At 41.6% G+C, this 20,492-nt stretch overlaps 2 protein-coding genes across 4 annotated transcripts in view; one reads left to right on the top strand and one right to left on the bottom strand.

Annotated features, from left to right (window-relative positions):
* Positions 1 to 1,629: 1,629 nt before the first annotated feature.
* Positions 1,630 to 18,657, bottom strand: ecsit (ECSIT signaling integrator). Of its 2 annotated transcripts, none has more exons than XM_028606188.1 (10): positions 18,588 to 18,657; positions 16,803 to 16,916; positions 15,544 to 15,606; positions 15,174 to 15,343; positions 12,835 to 13,237; positions 10,982 to 11,205; positions 10,639 to 10,696; positions 9,803 to 9,951; positions 9,554 to 9,659; positions 1,630 to 2,079 (listed from the first exon to the last, which is right to left on the bottom strand). In XM_028606188.1, the coding sequence occupies exons 4-10, from the start codon at positions 15,306 to 15,308 to the stop codon at positions 1,814 to 1,816; spliced, it is 1,341 nt and encodes a 446-aa protein (XP_028461989.1). In that variant the 5' UTR covers positions 15,309 to 15,343; positions 15,544 to 15,606; positions 16,803 to 16,916; positions 18,588 to 18,657; the 3' UTR covers positions 1,630 to 1,813. The 2 variants fall into 2 exon arrangements, with proteins under 2 accessions (XP_028461989.1, XP_028461988.1); XM_028606187.1 differs by lacking the exon at positions 18,588 to 18,657 and adding an exon at positions 17,308 to 17,536.
* Positions 17,791 to 20,492, top strand: part of eml3 (EMAP like 3) — a 62,766-nt gene continuing 60,064 nt past the window's right edge. For both annotated transcript variants that reach the window (XM_028606186.1, XM_028606184.1), the window contains exon 1: positions 17,791 to 17,913. In XM_028606186.1, the coding sequence (XP_028461987.1) occupies positions 17,889 to 17,913 (25 nt within the window). In that variant the 5' untranslated portion in view covers positions 17,791 to 17,888. The remainder of the gene's footprint in view (positions 17,914 to 20,492) is intronic.

Below are 20,492 nucleotides of genomic sequence, written 5' to 3'. Positions count from 1 at the left end.
TTACCTAGATACTGTCAGGGCATGCCCTCATACTCTGCTTCTGACTGGCTAGTAGTCCTTACCTAGATACTGTCAGGGCACGCCCTCATACTCTGCTTCTGACTGGCTAGTAGTCCTTACCTAGATACTGAGCATGTGCGACTCCCAACAAAGATGGTGAACAGAAGTGTGATGCCTCACTCTGTAGCTAAAACAGAGAGCTCAACTCACAGGGTGAAAAGAGGAGCTGCAGCAAAAACAAAAATATGGTGTATTTTGAAAATGAAACCATGTAAACCTATTCTGATATAACCTCTAAATACAATTATGAACCTGAAAATTAGCATAATATGAGCACTTTAAGAGATTTCACCAAGTCTTGCTTTTTCCATGCAGCTTTTCCAATTCAGTTTATCGATTTTACAATAACACCTAAAAGCATGCACAACTAGCATCACCTGTTAGCCTGTTAGGTTCAAACGGATATTTGTGGAAATATGTAGACGGATAGAATTATTTATTTATTCACTTCAAATTGTCCCTACTGCGGATCAGTTCCCAACCTTTTTGGCTTGTAAACCCTCAAAATAAAACTAGTTTGACACCCCCAGCATATGTTTATGGTTTGGACCAGTTTTTTTTTTAGTGACTTTTCATTGGAAGTGATTACTAGAAATTGAAGAAAACAAATCAACATGATTTTGTGTGGTATAAAATATTTATTTTTGCATTCTCATCATGTCAATTATTTCACAACCCCTAAGAGCTATCTTATGACCCCTTGTGGGGGTCCTGGCCCCCTGTTTGGGATCCATTGCTTAACACTTGTGTTGGTCTCGGGTCTATTTGACCTATTTTCAAAGTTTTTTATGAATTAGAATTTTTTGTGTTTTATTCAATTTCATGGAATTTGAATAATTTTTTTTTTAAATGGTTGTTGAATTGGTCAGGAGACTGACTAAACTTTGACATAAACCATTGTGTGATCCACACAACATCCTCGGAACTCAACTATTAGTCAAAATAATTCCTGCTTTTTTTCATTTAAGTTAGGTTTATTGACCATGAATATAAAAAAAAGCGTTGAAAAAAAGTGACAAAAACATCTAAAAAAGCATCAAAAGCATTAAAAAAAAAGCAACAAAACGTTAAAATAGCGGCAAATAAAAGTTCCTTTTTCAATTTTGACCCTGAAGGACAACAAGTTCATGGTTGACGGGAAGACAACACAAGGGCTAGGATCACTTCAAATGTAGACTGGGGCGCTTGGGTAGCTCACCTGGTGGAGCACGCACCCACGTACGGAGGCTCGGTCCTTGGCGCAGTGGCCGCGGGTTCGGTTCTGACCTGTGGCCCTTTGCTGCATGTCATTCCCCTCTCTCTCCCATTTCATGTCTAAGCTGTCCTGTCAAATCAAGGCCTAAAAAAATCCCAAAAATATATATCTTAAAATAAAAATAAAAAAGTAGACTAAACCTACGCAGCAAGAGCCAGAGGTTTCTGCCTGTTAAAAAAGGAAGTTTGCTTGCTGAGTGTGATCTAGACCCACTCTATCTGTAAAGTGTCCTGAGATAACTTCTGTTACTATTTGACACTATAAATAAAATTAAAATTGAAATTGAACTAAAAATGACGAAGCACGTGTTTTTGGTTTAATTTAATTTATTGGATTTCTGAATCTTACCAGCATTATTCAGAGTCCTCCTTTCTCAGGTTGTGCTGAGTTGGTGTGTTCACCAGTTAAATGAACCAGTAGCTCACACTAGTCCAGCATGGACATGGACTTCTAAATCAGCTATATATACTAGACAGGATTTCACAGTCTGACTGCTGTTCACCACTTGGCCCCCTGGCTTCTCCTTGGCTCTTCGTCTTCTTCAGGCTGTCTCTCCTCTCTCTGGGGCCTGTCTGTCCTGTGGTGGTGGGCTGACTCGGTGTCAGCCGGCCCCTGCAGCTCCCGGGGCCCGGCGTCCAGGCGGAACAGAGCGGGGACCTGACCCAGGATGGGGTTGTTCTGCTGGAGGCCAGAGATCCACTGGTTGAGGACGGCCTGGTCTCCCTGGCTGGTCATACACATGGCAAAGACCGGACCCTCATCCACTGGACACAGGACACACGACAACAGCTGCATTACACACTCCATATCAGCTTCCCCACGCCTTCATTCTGAACAACTAGGGATGCTAATTTAGCTTTTTTCTAACCAATAGCCAACTCTTGTTCCACGAACGATCATTAACTGTTAACCGACAAGCAAGGAACGGAGTCCCAGTTCACCATCTGGGAGGCTCGGGCATACTTTCTGCAGGGTTTAAACATAAGGGTTGCTCAATGGCCCCGGGCAAAAAAAGAATTGAGTTAGTGCATGGCGCTTTTGACGTTTTTATTCAAAAAAAATGTTAGGCTTTTGACAGTTCCAAAGTTTTTGTCATTTTTTGTCAACATTTTTGTTTACATTATTATGCTTTTTTTGTCTTGAAGTTCGACATTTTGAAAGGTTTTTTTTCTCCAACTTTTATTCCGATTTGTATAGGGGCCAGTAAAAATTACAGGGCAAGTAGAATTTTTTTTTTCACTTGCCCAACCGGACAAGTGGAAAAAAACAAAAACAACGTTGAACCCTGTTCCGTGGACATCTGTGGACTCGTACTGTTGTATGCATTGTCATGGACACATGCAGACACTTTGCTGGAACAGCTTGTGCAATCAACACAAGTCCACAGCAGGCCGCGGCGTGTATGTCTGGGCCCGCCTGCAGAGATGGGAAGTAACGAAGTACAAATACTTCGTTACTGTACTTAAGTAGATTTTTCAGATATTTTTACTTTACTTTACTATTTATTTTAGTGGCAACTTTTTACTTTTACTCCTTACATTTTAACACGAATATCGGTACTTTCTACTCCTTACATTTTAGAAAATGTGCTCGTTACTTTAGTTTTGTACAACAGGTCGTCTATCAGGAGGGATTGTGAGTGCATGTCGGAAAATAGTGCGGACACGCGCCTCACACGGAGAAAAAAAATGAGAGAAAAGAAAAAGACCCAATCTGTCCGGAGGAGATCGTGTGTGTGCGTCTTTGAAAACTGTAAGTCGTATAACTTATGTTGTCAGTTAATGTAAGCCTGTTGTTGTATTGGTCTATAGTTCTTGCAAACTTAAAGTAAGTTAGCTAGTGATTTTGTTGTTTGTGTTCTTCACCGGTTAGCTAGGTTGCACGTTCCCGGATAGCAAAAAATATCCGCAGGGCTTCTTTTTGCCGCCGGCCCTAAGCTATCGGATATAGGTGTGTCCCGTTGGCAAAATTACGAATCCCACTATGGCCACGCCAAGGCCCGCCCTACGAAGCAGCTCGATTGGTTGGGGTTAGGCATTTCACCTCGAGTGGTTAAGGTTAGGGTTAGGAGATTGGTCAGGGGATAGGACCTGTACATGTAAGCATGGACGCCTGGCCAATAGTAGTGTGTGGACGCTATTGAAGGGCGGGTCTTGGCGTGGCCATAGTGGGATTCGTAATATCGCGTCCCGTTGCTTGATCTTATTAAAGCATCAAAAAAATAGACGGGTTTCCTGTTTACAAACCTTACAGGGTGCGTGCGCATACCAGGGGCAGAAAGCCAGATTGGTGAGCTGGTCCGATAATGCAAACGCATTTTTGTCTCAGTGCACATTGTCTTAGTCCCTTCATTTCGTCATGGCATTTATATAACACATACTCTATGTTCTTACAAAGCTAACGTTTCTGACCGATTACAATTTAATCATTTTTTGGGAGCTGGAGAGCTCTCGTTATGAGAAGCTATAGCTATAGCACTGTTTGCCATTTATTCCAATGGGGAAACATCGCGGCTAGACTTTCGACATACATTGCATATATTTACACTTTGAATTTCGTCATGGTATTTATATTACACATACTCTATGGTCTTACAAAGCTAACATTTTTGACCGATTACAATTTAATCATTTGTTGTGAGCTGGAGAGCTCTCGTTATGAGAAGTTAGCTATAGCTCTGTTTGCCATTCATTCCAATGGGGAAACCTCGCGGCTAGACTTTCGACATACATTGCATATATTTGGGCCCGAGCGCCGACAGCGGCGAAGGCCCTATTGAAACTGAAGATTATTTTTCTTTCTTTCTATTATTTTCCCGTCAAATGAATTGCCTTTTTGAGGGGCTTAACATATTCAAAAACTCACCAAATTTGGCGGCCGCATCAAGTCTGGTGAAAATGTACGTATTTTAGAGGTTTCGGGAATAGGCGCACAAAAATGGCTCGCTAGCGCCCCCTAGAAAGTTAAGAAAATTGAGCCCCTGCAGTGCGTTTAACGTAGACTCACGAAACTTGGTACACATATGTAACATGTCAAGATGTACAAAAAACTTCATTAGAGCCAGACCCTAAACCCAACAGGAAGTCCGCCATTTTGAATTAAATGTTCGAAATTAGTGCGATTTTGGCCATTTCCACATGTCGTACTTTAACGAACTCCTCCTAGAGATTTCATCCGATCAACTTCAAACATCTTAAGATGTTAAAGATGAAAAGTTGTTAAAAGAAAAACTTTTCGTCATAAAGTTTTTCGTGGCAGGGTGGCCATTTTGTGCGTTTCGCCACCGAAACAGGAAGTGGGTGTAACTCGAGTGTACGTTGTCCGATTACCTCGAAACTTTTCAGGATTCATAAGAGTCCAACCCTGACGACAAATAAAGGCCGATATTTACTTAAAGTCATAGCGCCCCCTAGTGGCAATGGGAAGTAGGCCTAAAAGTCAAGGTGCTATACTTTAACGAACTCCTCCTAGAGATTTCATCCGACGGACTTCAAACTTGGTCTGTACCATCCCAACACCTTAACGATGAAAAGATATTAAAAGAAAAACTTTTGGTCAGATGGTGTGGGCGTGGCGTGGCGGACATTTTGAGTGTTCAGCGATGAACAAAGAAGTTGTTGCAACTTGAGTGTACGTTGTCGTGTCTGCCCGAAATTTCTCACGATTGACAAGGGTCCAGGCCTGAGGACACCTACAGGCCAAAATTGACTTTTGGTCATAGCGCCCCCCGCTGGCAACAGGAAATCTGCCTTATATGACAAACATCATCCGATTTGCATGAAACTCAGAATGTGTGGTCTACGTGTGATACTGAGCCGCCCCCTATAATATGGCAACGCCCACTTACTCAGGCCACGCCCCCTTTCATAACATTTGAACCATTTAAGGTAGAGTCTTGTGTGAGGTGTCATTGAACTCAGCAGAGACTTCCTTCTTCATCGGTGATGTTTGGTCCGCCCCCTATGTTTAAGCCACGCCCCCTTTCATACATGCTGACCCATTTAAGGTAGAGTCTTGTGTGAGGTATCATTCATCTCAGCAGAGGCTTCATTTTTAATTGGTGATGGGTTGGACCCGCCCCCTATGCTTTAGCCATGCCCCCTTTCACAGCTAATGAACCGTATGACGTAAAGTCTTGTGTGAGCTATCGTTGAACTCGGCAGGGAGTTCCCTTTTCATTGTTGACGATTCGCGGCGTCTGAGTGCCGCGCGAATGCACGGTCGCAAGGAGCGGCGTCCTCCGGTAACCCTGACGCGCGCAGAGGCGCGAGGGCCCGTCCATCGCTGCTCGCAGCTTTAATTACACTTTGAATTTCGTCATGGTATTTATGTAACACATACTATATGGTCTTACAAAGCTAACGTTTTTGACCAATTACAATTTAATCATTTGTTGTGAGCTGGAGAGCTCTCGTTATGAGAAGCTAGCTATAGCTCTGTTTGCCATTCATTCCAATGGGGAAACATCGCTGCTATAATTTCGACATGCATTCCGGTGGCGTATTCCTTTAAGCTTTCCTTATTGTTTGTATATAACTGTTGACTCAATAAAACATGATTTTAGTTGGATCTGTTTGTCGGTCTTTAATTTTGCAGTGTTACTGTGATATGTATGGCTATAATTATCATTTTAGGCTAATGTTAGCCCGTGTTAGCAGCAGGGTTACTCCTGACTGTACCCTTATGGTTGGTTTATGCCTTAAAATAATGGCCAGGATTTCTGGGAAAAGGTACGATATGTTAGTTTCAAAACATCACTGCAGATTGATTGTTTTTCGCAGCAGAGGTTGATTGTGGGCGAGAGAGCCATAACACTGTCTTGGTTAGCTCGCCGAAGCTCTACTGCCACTGTCTCGGCAACGTTAGCTAATGTAGGCTAACTATAGCCAGTTAGCTTTGTATGTAACGTAACAAAAACCCACCCATCTCAGAGGAGTGAAGCTTAATATTTCATTCAATAAAGTTATGTACAAAATGAGCACTAACGCCACAGGTCTTATGTTGGCAACGTGGACGCAGACGACTGCCTTCGGAGTTTACTATATCGAAATAGTAAACTCCGAAGGCAATCGTAATATTTACCTAGTAGGCTAGGCTAACACTGTTGCGCTAACGTTAGCTAGCTGTCTAAACTTATCTCGAATCCAGACCTTTAACTGTCTATGGTCCAGACTCGAGTACCACAGCCCTGACAGGTAGATATCACTTAGCTGAACAACCACAAGCTGCAACTTTTCTGATTGATACAATGGGAGCCTGACTCTTGCATATGACCCCAATCTGCCCCTCTTATGGCTTGAAGCCATAACCTCCGCCGATTTTTGGCAAAAGCATGCTTCCCCCTAGGTATGTTAAACATCAGGCACCCATCACTGGCTCTGTTTGTACAATTAACTACGCAACAACTCCTTGGCATTTTGACTTATGCTATGCCTCTACTAGCTACACAAAACACGTCTTCTTTCTGCCCCCCGGTTGCGTGCGCAAGCAGTGATGACGTTGCCGAGAAACCCATGTATAAGTTGTCTCCGTCCGTGTTTTAACCATATGTCAATGGTTTTAACAGACACACCTGGGGCGAAGTTGGAAACCAGAATGGTCAGCTTTAAATACAGTCCTAATCTAGTCCTCATTAACAAGTTTCAAATAATTTCACTGGAGTTACCGTTATAATTTTTCGCGTCATCAATACCGAATTCAATCTAATTGATAATATACTTGACGCACCACTACAAGACGACTCAACATTAATTTTCGGCAAATCATTGCAGCATGATGGTGGTAACGTTAGCACTAGTAGGGTAGTATGGATGGAGACATGAGAGATCCCAGAGATTCAGCAGACAAGCAGCAATACATTCCCAATCATCCTTGGTCTTATCTGAGAGAGATGTTTAGGCATCAAGAATGACTCCTGGCCAATGTGCTGCGTAGCTCTCCCAGTCTCTTTCACAATAATCATATATGTGATGTTTTAGGCCTTGGCAGACATCCATTTAAAATGTAGGCAATGGCATATATATATATATATATATACAGTGGGGGAAATAAGTATTTGACCCCTTGCTGATTTTGCAGGTTTGCCCACTTACAAAGAATGCAAAAATCTACAATTTTAATCATATGTACATTCTAACAGTGAAAGACAGAATCCCAAAGAAAATTCCAGAAAATCACATCATATGAATTTATTAAAATTGATAACCATCTGATGAGGAAAAACAAGTATTTGACCCCCTGGACAAACAGCAAGTATTCTGGCTCCTACAAGCCAGTTAGTCTTTCTTTAAGACACAGCCCCAATCCGAACCAATTATCTACATCAAATATACCTGCCTCACCTCGTTACCTGTATAAAAGACACCTGTGAACACCCAAACAACCAGCATCCAACATCACTACCATGGGCAAGACCAAAGAGCTTTCTACGGACATCAGGGACAAGATTGTTGATCTGCACAAGGCTGGGATGGGCTACAAGAGAATCGGAAAGCAACTTGGAGAGAAAAGATCAACTGTCGGTGCAGTTATCAGGAAATGGAAGAAGCACCACACAACCGCCAACCTCCCTCGGTCTGGGCCTCCATACAAGATCTTGCCTCGTGGGGTGTCCCTGATCATGCGAACGGTGAGGAATCATCCCAAAACCACAAGGGGGGGGAACTGATGAATCAACTGAAGGCAGCTGGGACCACAGTTACAAAAGAAACGGTTGGTAACACACTACGCCGTCATGGATTGAAATCCTGCAGCGCACGCAAGGTCCCCTGCTCAAGAAGAAACATGTACAGGCCCGCATGAAGATCGCCATTCACCACCTGGACGACTCAGAAGAGGCCTGGAAGAAGGTGATGTGGTCAGATGAGACCAAAATAGAACTTTTTGGCCTCAACTCAACTCGTCGTGTTTGGAGGGCAAAGAACACCGAGTACAACCCAAAGAACACCATCCCCACCGTCAAGCATGGTGGTGGCAACATCATGCTTTGGGGGTGCTTTTCAGCCAAGGGGACGGGACAACTCCATCGTATTGAGGGGAGGATGGACGGGGCCATGTATCGTGGAATTCTGGACCGACATCTCCTTCCCTCAGTGAGAGAGCTGAAGATGGGTCGAGGATGGGTGTTTCAGCACGACAACGACCCTAAGCACACAGCCAAAGCAACAAAAGAGTGGCTGAAGAAGAAGCACATCAAGGTTCTGGAGTGGCCTAGCCAGTCTCCAGACCTGAACCGATTGAAAATCTTTGGAGGGAGCTTAAAATTGAGTTGCCAGGCGACAACCTCGGAACCTGAATGATTTGGAGGCTGTCTGCAGGGAGGAGTGGGCCAACATCCCTGCCGAAATGTGCACAAACCTTGTCACCAACTATAAAAACCGTTTGACATCTGTGCTGGCCAATAATGGCTTTTCTACAAAATATTAACATGCTGTTTGTCCAGGGGGTCAAATACTTGTTTTTCCTCATCAGATGGTTATCAATTTTAATAAATTCATATGATGTGATTTTCTGGAATTTTCTTTGGGATTCTGTCTTTCACTGTTAGAATGTACATATGATTAAAATTGTAGATTTTTGCATTCTTTGTAAGTGGGCAAACCTGCAAAATCAGCAAGGGGTCAAATACTTATTTCCCCCACTGTATATATATATATATATATATATATATATATATATATATATATAGTGAAGTTTCTCAGCTTGCACTCCAGTAGGCCTAACATTTGTGTGGTCCAGGTAGTTTTGCATAAAAAATGGTTGTCATTTCCAAGGCTACATTTACTTTTATACTTTAAGTACATTTCCAAGCCTGTACTTTGTTACTTTTACTTGAGTAAAGAAGTTAAATCAGTACTTCTACTTTTACCAGAGTATTTTTTAACACAAGTATCTGTACTTCTACTTGAGTACGAGAAGTGAGTACTTTTGCCATCTCTGCCCGCCTGGCATACTCTGTGTGTAGGTCGGCCGATTTAACCCGCCAGTCCTCATTAATATAGGGGCGTGTCTCACGTAGCTTTCTGTAGGGAGGCGCATGGTCACGTCATGTGGATGTGCCGACAGTTTTGTGGTCATTACTTAGAATTGCTCATGGGGGAGACAGAAACTACACACTATAGCTTTAAACTGATAGCGTTAATCGGTCAAAAGTCCTATTGTCTGTTAACGGTTAATCATGAACGTCCCTATAAACAACCCTGAACACGAGTCAGAAACAATCACGGAAATAAATCTTACAGTCTTCCACATCAAAGCTCTCCTCGTCCCCAAAGTCACGGTCCAGATCCAGGTCTAGCTGCAGAGGGAAGGCCAAACACCTCTCTGGGTCAAAGGGCTCCTCAACCTGAGGGAGGGACACACACACAGACACACACACACACACACACCAAATTAAATCACTGATTTCACACAACATCATTAACACCAATGACGTGTACTAACGGTTATTAACTTAAAATTTCGGATAGGAGCAGAGGGTTTCCCCACCTTCTCGTCAGGCGGCGTGGGGTCAGCCCTGAGGACGTAGTAGTACACACATGTCTTCCTCAGCCACAGAGGGAAGGGGCCCTCGACAAACACGGGCCTGTTGGGGCTGTGCTGGGCCAGCAGCTCCATCTGGCTGGGGCTCTGGATGCCTGGAGTCAACACGGGAAGGAAAGCAAACAAAGAGAATGGATATGGGTCTGGTCCCACCACTGGACCAATCAAACATTTTAAAGATGGAGAGAGGTTCCTGGTTTGGTAATGTTGTGTGTCTGGTTTCCTTCTTAAAAATCATTTACTGCAATTATTGATCAGAGAAGACCATATCTGATATATTTCTGTAAAATGACAGCAGTATACACAAGCCCAGACCTCTTTCTGCTCATATGCTCTAACTAAAGCACTCTGGGACCCCTGAGCAGTGGGAATTATTATTTTTTTTTTTAAATAGGGACCATGCATATTTATGAACATTGTTGTATAAAAAACACCATGTATATACGCCAGAATTAGTAAAAATAACTACTTTTCATCGGCAGTCCCTAGTCAGGTGACATAGGACTAACATAGAGAGACAGCCAGCAGTCATACAGCACTCATTCACTATAAATTAAAAAAGGTACACATAATGGTGACATATACATTGACAAAACCAAACAAAAATACATTATGACAAAGACATTATTCATCCAATTCTATACTGCATTCAATTCCACTGTTTTAAGTGAGTTTTAAAGGTGTTGAATGTAGGACACTCTTATTGGGAGGGGCAAGCTATTCCAGAATCCTGTAAACTGCTAGAACCCATTCAACTTGAGACAAACAAACAATTTCCATACCTACTATATGTGGCAGTGTGATCTGCTCTCCTCTCTCTGTAATGTCTGTAGAGGGCAGCTAGTGGGAAGAGCAAATAAACATACCATTATATTATATAATACATATTGGCAAAGACAGATTTTATAACGTGACAATAAAGTAAAAAAGACAGAGATGCTACATGCTAACCTATGCAATGTTGATGAGCCTGAAAGTTCTCAACCTTGATAGTTTAACCAACAAAAAAAAAAAAAAAAAACCTAAGCAGGCCTGCTAAGCTCAGGCCTGCTACAGCTCTGTACTGAGTCATGAGATGGATATCCATCGGAACATCTCACTCTCTGAAAGAAAGTAAACACCTACCTGGTAGACGCTGACTTTCGCATCCAGGTCATTAGCGATGCGAGTGAGGCTGAAGCGGGCCAAGTCCACTGGGTCTTCAGGCAGCTGCTGGGGGACGGGGAAGGGGTTTATGTGTTTGAATTTGGGGAACCAGTACATGATGCGCTGGTACTTCCTCATGGGGTGGCCCTTCTCCCCAAAGATCTGGACCAGCAGGACTTTGGTCTCCATGTTGGGCATGATACCTGAAACACAATCATTGAGACATTTCTTTGAAATTGCGCGAGAGAGAGAGAGAGAGAGAGAGAGAGAGAGAGAGAGAGAGAGAGAGAGAGAGAGAGAGAATGCATGCAGACCTCTCCCTGTGTGGAGTAACCCTCTCTAAATTCTAGGGCTGTATAACAAATTCAATACTTTTTCTAAAGATTAACTTTTGGGGGCATTTTAGGCCTTTATTTGTATAGGACAGCTGAATACATTAAGGGGGAAAGAGAGGGGGGAACGACAAGCAGCAAAGGGACGAGTGTCGGAGAAGAACCCGTGGCCGCCGCGTCGAGGAGTATACCTCTATATATGGGCGCGCTCTACCAAGCGAGCTACCCAGGCGCCCACAAATTCAATACTTTTTAGGCACCGACTGAAATGCCTCCTTGGTATGGAGTTTAGAAAAATGACTCGTCATTTTTCAGCGTCAGTGAGCCAATGAGCACGCAGCACGCTGCTACCAAGATCTAATAATGCTGCTGATTGACTGTCTAAAGTTACACGTCGTAGAGACAGTTAGGGAAAACTATGGTACGCACAAAGTAGAAATCAAAATTTGAAAGAATGCGATTAGCTAATCGTGAAGACTGATTTTTTTTAAAATTATTATTTATTGGGCATTTCCGCCTTTAATGGATAGGACAGTTAGATATGAAAGGGGAGAGGGGGGGGGGGACATGGTCACAGGTCGGACTCGAACCATGGACCTTCTGCGTCGAGGAACAAACCTCTGTATATGCGCGCCTGCTCTACCCACTGAGCCAGCCCGGCCACTGAAGACCACGATTTATCGAAAAATATTTAGTTGAACGTTTGGTCTAACATTTGATTTCACATTTTTTTATTCCTCTTTTCATTATTTACTGTTTTTTCATAATAGAATACTGGAATAATGTGGATGATGATTTTTTTTACAGAAATTTCCTACTTTTAATTCAATTCAATTTTTTTCAATTCAATTTTATTTATAGTATCAAATCATAACGGTTATCTCGAGACACTTTACAGATAGAGTAGGTCTAGACCACACTCTATAATTTACAAAGCCCCAACAAATACAATAAGTCCCTCAAGAGCAAGCACTTTTAGTGGATCTTTCATTTATTTTTTATGACTTTATTTAACATGATTGAAGAAGGTGCAATATCTAGCTAAAATTAAAAAAAAAAAAAAAAAATCGCAAATTGTAATGGCAATATCGAGCAGGAAAATCGCAATATGATTTCCCCTCCCAAAATCGTTCAGCCCTAGCACAGAGATCGAAAATAAAGCAGCAATTCGGGCGCCCGGATAGCTCAGTTGGTAGAGCGCACATATGGAGGTTTACTCCTCGACGCAGCGGGCCCGGGTTCGACTCCGACCTGTGGCCCTATGCTGCATGTCATTCACATGTCACTCTCTCCCTCCCCTTTCATTTCTTCTGCTGTCCTATCAAAATAAAGGCTGAAAATGGCCAAAAATGTATCTTAAAAAAAAAAGAAAAGAAAAAAAGCATCAGTTCAGGAACCGGGTATCAAAGGCTTGGTATTGGTACCGGTATCCAACATTTTTGAACGATACCCAGCCCTACTAAATTCCATGCCGGACTGAATCCTGTACCAAACCCCCACCATAGTTCTCCATCTGCTCCAGTAACTGCACTCCACACTCCTGCTGCCGGGGATAGTGGTTGAACATTCGCTGGATAAAGTTCCGGGGCACAAACACCTCTTTGGGGAAAACATCAAGCAGCTTGTTGTAGACGGCCAGGTCTCTCTCCACGCCAAACTCCGGCATCTTCTTCAACGCGGCGTAGATAAACTCCACGTGACCCCGCCGCCTGATGTCTCTCTTGATGAAGACGTCCACCACTTTGTTAAACGTGGCCTTGGTTTTGACCTCTTTGGCCACTTGCTCAAACAGGTCGTCATGGGCGACCAGAGACTTGTCCCTCTTCTTGTCGTCCTCATTGATGAACTCTGCAGGTACGGGTCTCTTGGCACATGCCGGGCTGCCGTGGAAACGCCTCAACACCTACAATTGGTTGGCCAGAGGAAAAAAGTGAGACTTTTATTGTAATAGGTGCTACTTAGTAGGGCTGCACGATATCGGGAAAATACGCGATGACGTTCAATATCACCATAACCATATTACTTGCAATAAATAAACAGATTTTTTTTTTTTTATGTTTTTGGGGGGCTTTTATGGCCTTTAATTGATAAGATAGCTTGAAGACATGAAATGGGAGCAAGGGGACGACATGCAGCAAACGGCCGTGGGTCAGATTGGAACCCAGGCCAGTGCTTACATGGCACACTCTACTGAGTGAACTAGAGGTCGCCCCAAATAAACAGATATCAAAGTGTACTTAGTTCTGCATTTGTGTTGCTTTCAATATTTGGCTAAAATGCAACAAATTGCTTGTAAAATTTAGAACAAATGAAAGGAAATCCTTACCATCCTTATTGAAAGTGCTCATATTATGCTTTTTGGCTTTTTCCCTATGCTTTATTGTGTTATATATCTTTTTGTGCACGTTATAGGTTTCCAAAGTGAAAAAGCCCAAAGTCCCCCCCCCCCCAAAGGGACTTACCATCCCTTGGGGAGGGATTTTTCCCCCCTCACCCCTAGAGGTTGCACAGACATCTCCACCTTCAGTACAAGGATGTGAAAACACTTCTCTAGTGACAAACTTTGCTTTGTATACAAGTCAGTATGGCAAAGTCAGACATTCTTTTAGTAGAAGGGGCCTTGTGACACGTGTGCTAAGATCAATCGGGCTCTAAACTGCTGGTAAAAGATTTAAACATTTGTTGGGCCAATGAGTGCAAGGATTGTAGTTGTGATTGTGACAGGATATTCTGCTGGATGTAAAACTAAACCTCTTTTTAAAGTGCTCATATTATGCTTTTTGGCTTTTTCCCTTTCCTTTATTGTGTTATATATCTTTTTTGTGCATGTTATAGGTTTACAAAGTGAAAAATCCCAAAGTCCCCCCCAAAGGGACTTACCATCTCCAACAGAAAACACTGTTCACCAACTGCTCCAAACAGCTCTATTGTAGTCCAGCCTTTACTTCAGAGACAAACGTGGTCACTTTGGAACACACGTTATAATGCTCACCTAGCTGCTAGCATGGCACGCCCTCATACTCTGCTTCTGACTGGCTAGTAGTCCTTACCTAGATACTGTCAGGGCACGCCCTCATACTCTGCTTCTGACTGGCTAGTAGTCCTTACCTAGATACTGTCAGGACACGCCCTCATACTCTGCTTCTGACTGGCTAGTAGTCCTTACCTAGGTACTGAGCATGTGCGACTCCCAACAAAGATGGAACAGCAGTGAGATGCCTCACTCCGTAGCTAAAACAGAGAGCTCAACACACAGGGTGAAAAGAGGAGCTGCAGCAATGTGCAGTACAACAACAATATGGTGTTTTTTGAAAATTAAACCATGTAAACCTATTCTGATATAACCTCTAAATACAATTATGAACCTGAAAATTAGCATAATATGAGCACTTTAACAAATTGAACATTGAAGTAAATATAAAAGGCATCACTAAAATGAATGACATTATAAAGTGCAGTTTTTCTACTGATAATTTCTTTCAATTAACACAAAAAATCGCAGAGTGTCTTTTGCGATATTTCACAGCCTCTGCGATATGTTTAATGCGCCAGTTGATATTGTGATGACAAAAATAAATAAATAAAAATAATGCAGGCAGGAACTAAAAGGAGGATACTAACCAAGAAAGCTGTGGAATCCATGTTGTGCATTCCAACTGGATGGATATATATACACACATATATATATATATATATATATATATATATATATATATAGTGCAGCTATACTGCTTAGTGGGTTGAATGTATCCAGGATTTAAGACTCTGATCACTCAGGAAAAGTTCATGAAATGACCAATATTTTGAGTCTGGTGCTATGAGTAAAGACTAAAGTTTACCTGGGTGTTATGTACCATGTCAGGCTGACTGGAGGAGGCTGACCGGAGCAGAGCACCATGCTGGGCAGCAGACCTGGCTGACTGGCCCACCAGTCTGAGACACTGCAGCTGGAGCAAGCAGCGGGCACACTTCATGGTCGAGCCATCACGCCGACTTTCAGGGAACAGAACTGCAGAGGGACACAAAAAACATTGCATGGACAGTATTGAGAAATGCCTCATTCCTTTCACAAACCTGCACTCAAGACTATTTGACTTAAATAGTGACAACACCCACCAGGATATATTTTGTTGCGGAAGACGATTGTGATGCTGACTGAATGAGTTGAATTTTAAATGAATTGAGTTTAATGCATTTGTGTTAACCGACCTGAAGAGTGGCTCTGCTTTATTCACAGACGTTCTTCAGTCAACTTCTATCGCGTATAAATATCTGCCAAGAGGAGAGAAAACATTGAAACTGAGACATTTTTGTATGAAGTTTCGCATATAAGAGGGGTTGATTAAGGCCAGGTGTCAGATAAGTGTCAGGTACATTATTATTAAGAACTGAATACTGTAATTAATAGATAGATAGATAGATAGATAGATAGTTAGATAGATACTTTATTGATCCCCAAGGGCAAATTCGAGGTCCCAGTAGCTTAAAGACATCACACACAACATACACATACATCATAAACAGGATGATAAAATAACAAATAACAATAAAAATCCACATGAATAATATAGACAATAATAAAAGAAAAGATACTAAATAAAAAATCGACATGAATGTACTAAGGGATGAGACGCTTGCAGTGACAGGGCAGGTAAGGTGCTCTATGAGAGTGTGTGTCATGGTGGTAGGGCTGGGCAATATAGCGATATTATATCGATATTGTGATATGAGACCAGACATCGTCTTAGATTTTGGATATAGTAATATTGTAATTGGTAAGTGTTGTCATTTCCTGGTTTTAAAAGGTTACAATACAGTAAAGTGAAGTAAAGTTTCTTAACTTACCAGACTGTTGTAGCTGTTCTAGGCCTTTACCCACTTAGTCATTATATCCACATTACTGATGATTATTTATCTAATTTTATTTTAATTCTTTTATCTAATATTTTGTAAAAGCACCAATTGTCAACCCTACAATATCGTCACAATATCAACATTGAGGTATTTGGTGATAATGATGAAGAATATCGTGATATCTGATTTTCTCCATATCGCCCAGCACTACATGGTGGTAGTCCAAATAAGTCCAATAGTGCAAGGAATATAGACATAGTAATATAAAAACTATATAGCAGTGCAAGGTTAAAGTTTGGAAATAAAGACAGCATTAAATATGGACATTATAAGGGAATAAAGTAGACAGTAGGCCTAGGATAGATACAAATCAACAGTCAATATTAGAGGTTTGAAGTAATAGGGTTACAGCCATTGTTCAAGTATAGTAAATAGTATAGTAAGTATAGACCTTATTATACTAGGAGACGGAGGGAGCATATGAGCTAATATAGCCAGTAAACAGTGTAAAAAGTGTAAACAGTAATACACGACTGATGTACATTTTAGACTCGTATAGATTCATACCCTTAACTCGGTTATGTTTGACCGTTTTATTTTGGTGGAATACCCACCATTTATGCTGAAGGCCGTACGAAGAAATGAGTCTCCTTCAAAAATCACCCTGTAGACGCCTCCATGGTGAAAAGCCGGCAGAACATCCTGGTCCTACACACATTCGCTTCCCCCTAAACAACAGACACATTAGCGCAAAAAAAAAAAGATTGTTCCGCAAAACCCTTCTCTGTCCGCTGCAGTAAATTAACTCATTTATTGAATTGTGTTGTACATTCCTCTAAAATGTCCTGTCGTAAATATATTTTGGCGCCGGTTTTTATAATAGTTATTATGTGGCACTAAGTTATCCCATGCTGTGAAGGCAAAAAAAATAAAAATAAAATAAGAACACATGCGCATTAGGCTTTTTAATACTGAAAGCTAATGAAAGATATAATTCATATTTAAATTCGTACCCAGTCGTATTTTGGGCATATACTGTTGAGGATTTGGGGTCGTCAATGGTAGTTATAATGCAGGTCCACTACACAACCCTGCCGCCTGGGGGCGACAATTACTTACAAACAACCGCAATCTCAGCTTGTGTTTGACAGGCGCCGAGGTGTAGCCTGGAAAAGTTGCTGGGTTGCTGAATTCTTCTGGTACACTACTACTTGTTGCTGTGTCACACACTGAGACTGGAGACAATAACTGTTGGAGAGAGTTCATACGTGCAACTTTTGACATTCATAATCATAACTCATCATCATATCATGCGTGGTCTTCCGCGAATAGTGTCAAGGTAGCCGTAACGAGGTACAGAACTTCCGTTGGACACTTTCAATCTTTCAACTAGCGATGTGTTTTTTTATTTTTTTTTATTTCGTTATCTCATTAACTTTTATCGCCATAACTACTAGGCTATCATTTAATATTCACGTGATTTATGATTATTGTTTTTTTTTAAATAAATTGTGTCTTTAATAAACAATAGCGCTCACACAGGAAAACTGCCCACGTTTCCGGTATTCTTGTTGCTTAACCTGGCAATTTGACACAAGTCCCCTGAGTGGGACTGGTGACACTCCTCTCACAGCATGGAAAACACACCTCAGTCCGGCCTCTACCTCTAGACTAATTTCCCACAACTTCAATTTCGGATTATGGATTCCTCTACAAACAGTTTGGGTGAGTGAAGCAACGAAACATGTATTTTGTGTGTGTGTGTGTTTTTTTTTTTTAACTGACAACAGCATTGTGGAAACTTGACTGTGTTCGGATATGCAGCTCACATGGTTATGGAAAAGGAACACTGTAACGTTATGCCATAAATACAGAGACATTTGGCAATAATTGTTGCTTTTGCTTTTCGGCAAACTTACGACGGACAACATGACTTTCAGCATGTTTACCAAACTGTAAAAATGTCAGGCTCGTTCGGGTGTATCTTTCTCAAAGCAGCTTTTTTTTTTAAATTTAATATGTAAGTTAACGTGTTACAGTTCTTGCCTTCTGGCGCATCGGTAGGCTATATTTTGGCTGAAGAGGATATAGTGGGGGAAACAGGCGGGCTCCTACAAAATGTTAACAATTAAGCAAGCTTATGGTGGTGGTTGAGGCTTTTTGGACTAACGTTACACCCAATTAAATAGGCCTATGGCGCTTACGTTTGTCACTGTTTATTCAGCTACCCGTTATACCTATTTACCGTCAAGCAACGCCCTTTAACTTTTTCATTTTTCAAATAGTGATGTGTTGCAAAATGACAGCAGCACTTGTGTAACTGTAGGTGTGTAGGTGTGTACGACCCTGCCTGCCGCCGCATATATCCTCAAGTGTTGCTAAGCAGCTGCTGCACTTACTTTTTCTGCTGCTAGTTTCGGTTTTAGCGCGTGATGGTTTAGCCTTGTATTCCAACAGCTGTCTTTATTTTGGCACGCGGGGTCACATCAAATTTGAGGCGTGACCGTAACTCCCTTTTTTCTGTGTTTCTTCATGTGTCTCGCGCTGTTGTGACCATGGACTGTATACAGAGGGGTTGGAACTAATGGCACCAGAGTCAGTTAACCTTATGAAACATGTAGTTGTTTAAATTAACGTCTTTTTTGCTAATAGTTGCACTCTGTGTGTTCTCAGCAGCTACATTAACAGACCACCAGCAGAGCTGTCAGGGGATCAGAGAGCTCTGCTGTCTGGGGAAATACACAAAAAATAGTTCATGGTGTAGATCCTACACCATGAACTTTACTATAATGTTTTGCACTGTGTGAGATCTTTTACACAAGCAGTTGACTCCTACATTTTATTGAAAATTAGTAGGCCTACATTTTGTTTTCCAAGTCAAGTTGACTTTTTGCAAGAAAGCAACAATCCCGAGTGCTTCAAAAGCTCTGCCCCCCCCTCACCTCTGACTGTTTAACAGGAGCTATAACACTGTTGCACATTGCTGCTTTTGTTGCACAACTGTAATAGGCCCCTTACCTTATGTGCTGATGTTGTGTTTACTTGTCTCGTAAATTGGTGGGGCGGCAAGGCACTGGGGAACAGTAAATATCACACGAGGACGCTGGCCAGCATCTGTGGGCTAAGCTGCTGGAGGGAACTGAAGTGTAAAATACAGAGGTTGCCACTCTTCTCAGTGACGGCCTCTGTCGTTAATAGTAATTATCTTGTACTAATGCTTCATAATGACTGGCTGATTGAACAGCTCTGAAGAGCTATGATGTGGGTGTATATTGATACTGTGCAGCCCTGTTATATACTGCTGCTCCTTCCCGTGTCTCACTGTCAGCTGACTGCATAGCTTGCACCATATCATGGTCAGATGATTATAAACACTTACTGTTGTAGTTCTCCACCCATTATGTCCAATACATATGTCTGTTTTTTTTTTTAAACAAAAGTGCTTACATAGGGATGGGTCATAAGCATAGACTAGTCTCATATGGCTGATATTGTTGGCACATGTTACTAACTAACATTGTTTTTACAATATCAATATATTAAGGGTCACAATATGGTAAAAGTATGCAAAATGACATGTAACATACTCGGCTTGATGTTTAATGCAGTGAACCGTGTTTCACTGTTATTGTATTACATCACACCAAACTCTTCACACATAATGGACTAATGTCTCACTTTGTTAGTTTTTAATTACAGCTTGGAATCATTCATTTTGGACAGCATTTTGTAAAATGAGCATATACTGTGTACACGTAGAAAATGGTAGAGTAGGCCTACCACCAATGATAAAAAATAAGTTCCCAACACCCATGAATGTTTATGCTTTGTAAAGCTAATATCAGCAGATACTCTGGTACCACTATGTTTGTATGCTGGTACATCTTTAGTTGTAGTGCGAGTTGTAGTTATATTTAATAAATATAACTAGGCTTATCATCAACCAATTGTGGTGACTGAGAAGTTGTGACAGCATCTTTAGGTCTCTGGACAGTCCATGGTGGCCTGTATTAGACATAAATATAGTAAGAGCGTGAGGGGGAAAAGGTGGCGTGGAGGGAAAAGCTCATATAAATTAACTGTGAACTTCGACAGGTGTAAAATTGCAATGTGGTAACAAAGCACACCTGTCATCAGCTGTGCATTTGGTGTTCGACCGATATGGGTTTTTTAATGACCGATGAGATATTTAGACAGCAGAGCTGATATATAATGTCATGTTTTTTTTTGCAACTGATGAAATGCAACAATTTAACAACAAATGAGACACTAATTTTCTGAATGGACATTTATTTAAAGGTATA

The sequence above is a fragment of the Perca flavescens genome, chromosome 19 (assembly GCF_004354835.1).
Source record: "Perca flavescens isolate YP-PL-M2 chromosome 19, PFLA_1.0, whole genome shotgun sequence".
Lineage (NCBI taxonomy): Eukaryota > Metazoa > Chordata > Actinopteri > Perciformes > Percidae > Perca > Perca flavescens.
The sequence above is the reverse complement of the archived record's forward strand: the minus strand, read 5'-3'. Positions and strand labels throughout refer to the sequence as shown.

Coding starts and splice junctions, on each gene's coding strand:
- ecsit (XM_028606188.1), bottom strand. CDS start 15,308: ATGAAGTGTGCCCGCTGCTTGCTCCAGCTGCAGTGTCTCAGACTGGTG. Junction 9,952..10,638: donor CACACTGCCACATATAGTAG/GTATGGAAATTG, acceptor TGTTGACTCCAG/GCATCCAGAGCCCCAGCCAG. Junction 9,660..9,802: donor CCACGCCGCCTGACGAGAAG/GTGGGGAAACCC, acceptor TCCCTCCCTCAG/GTTGAGGAGCCCTTTGACCC.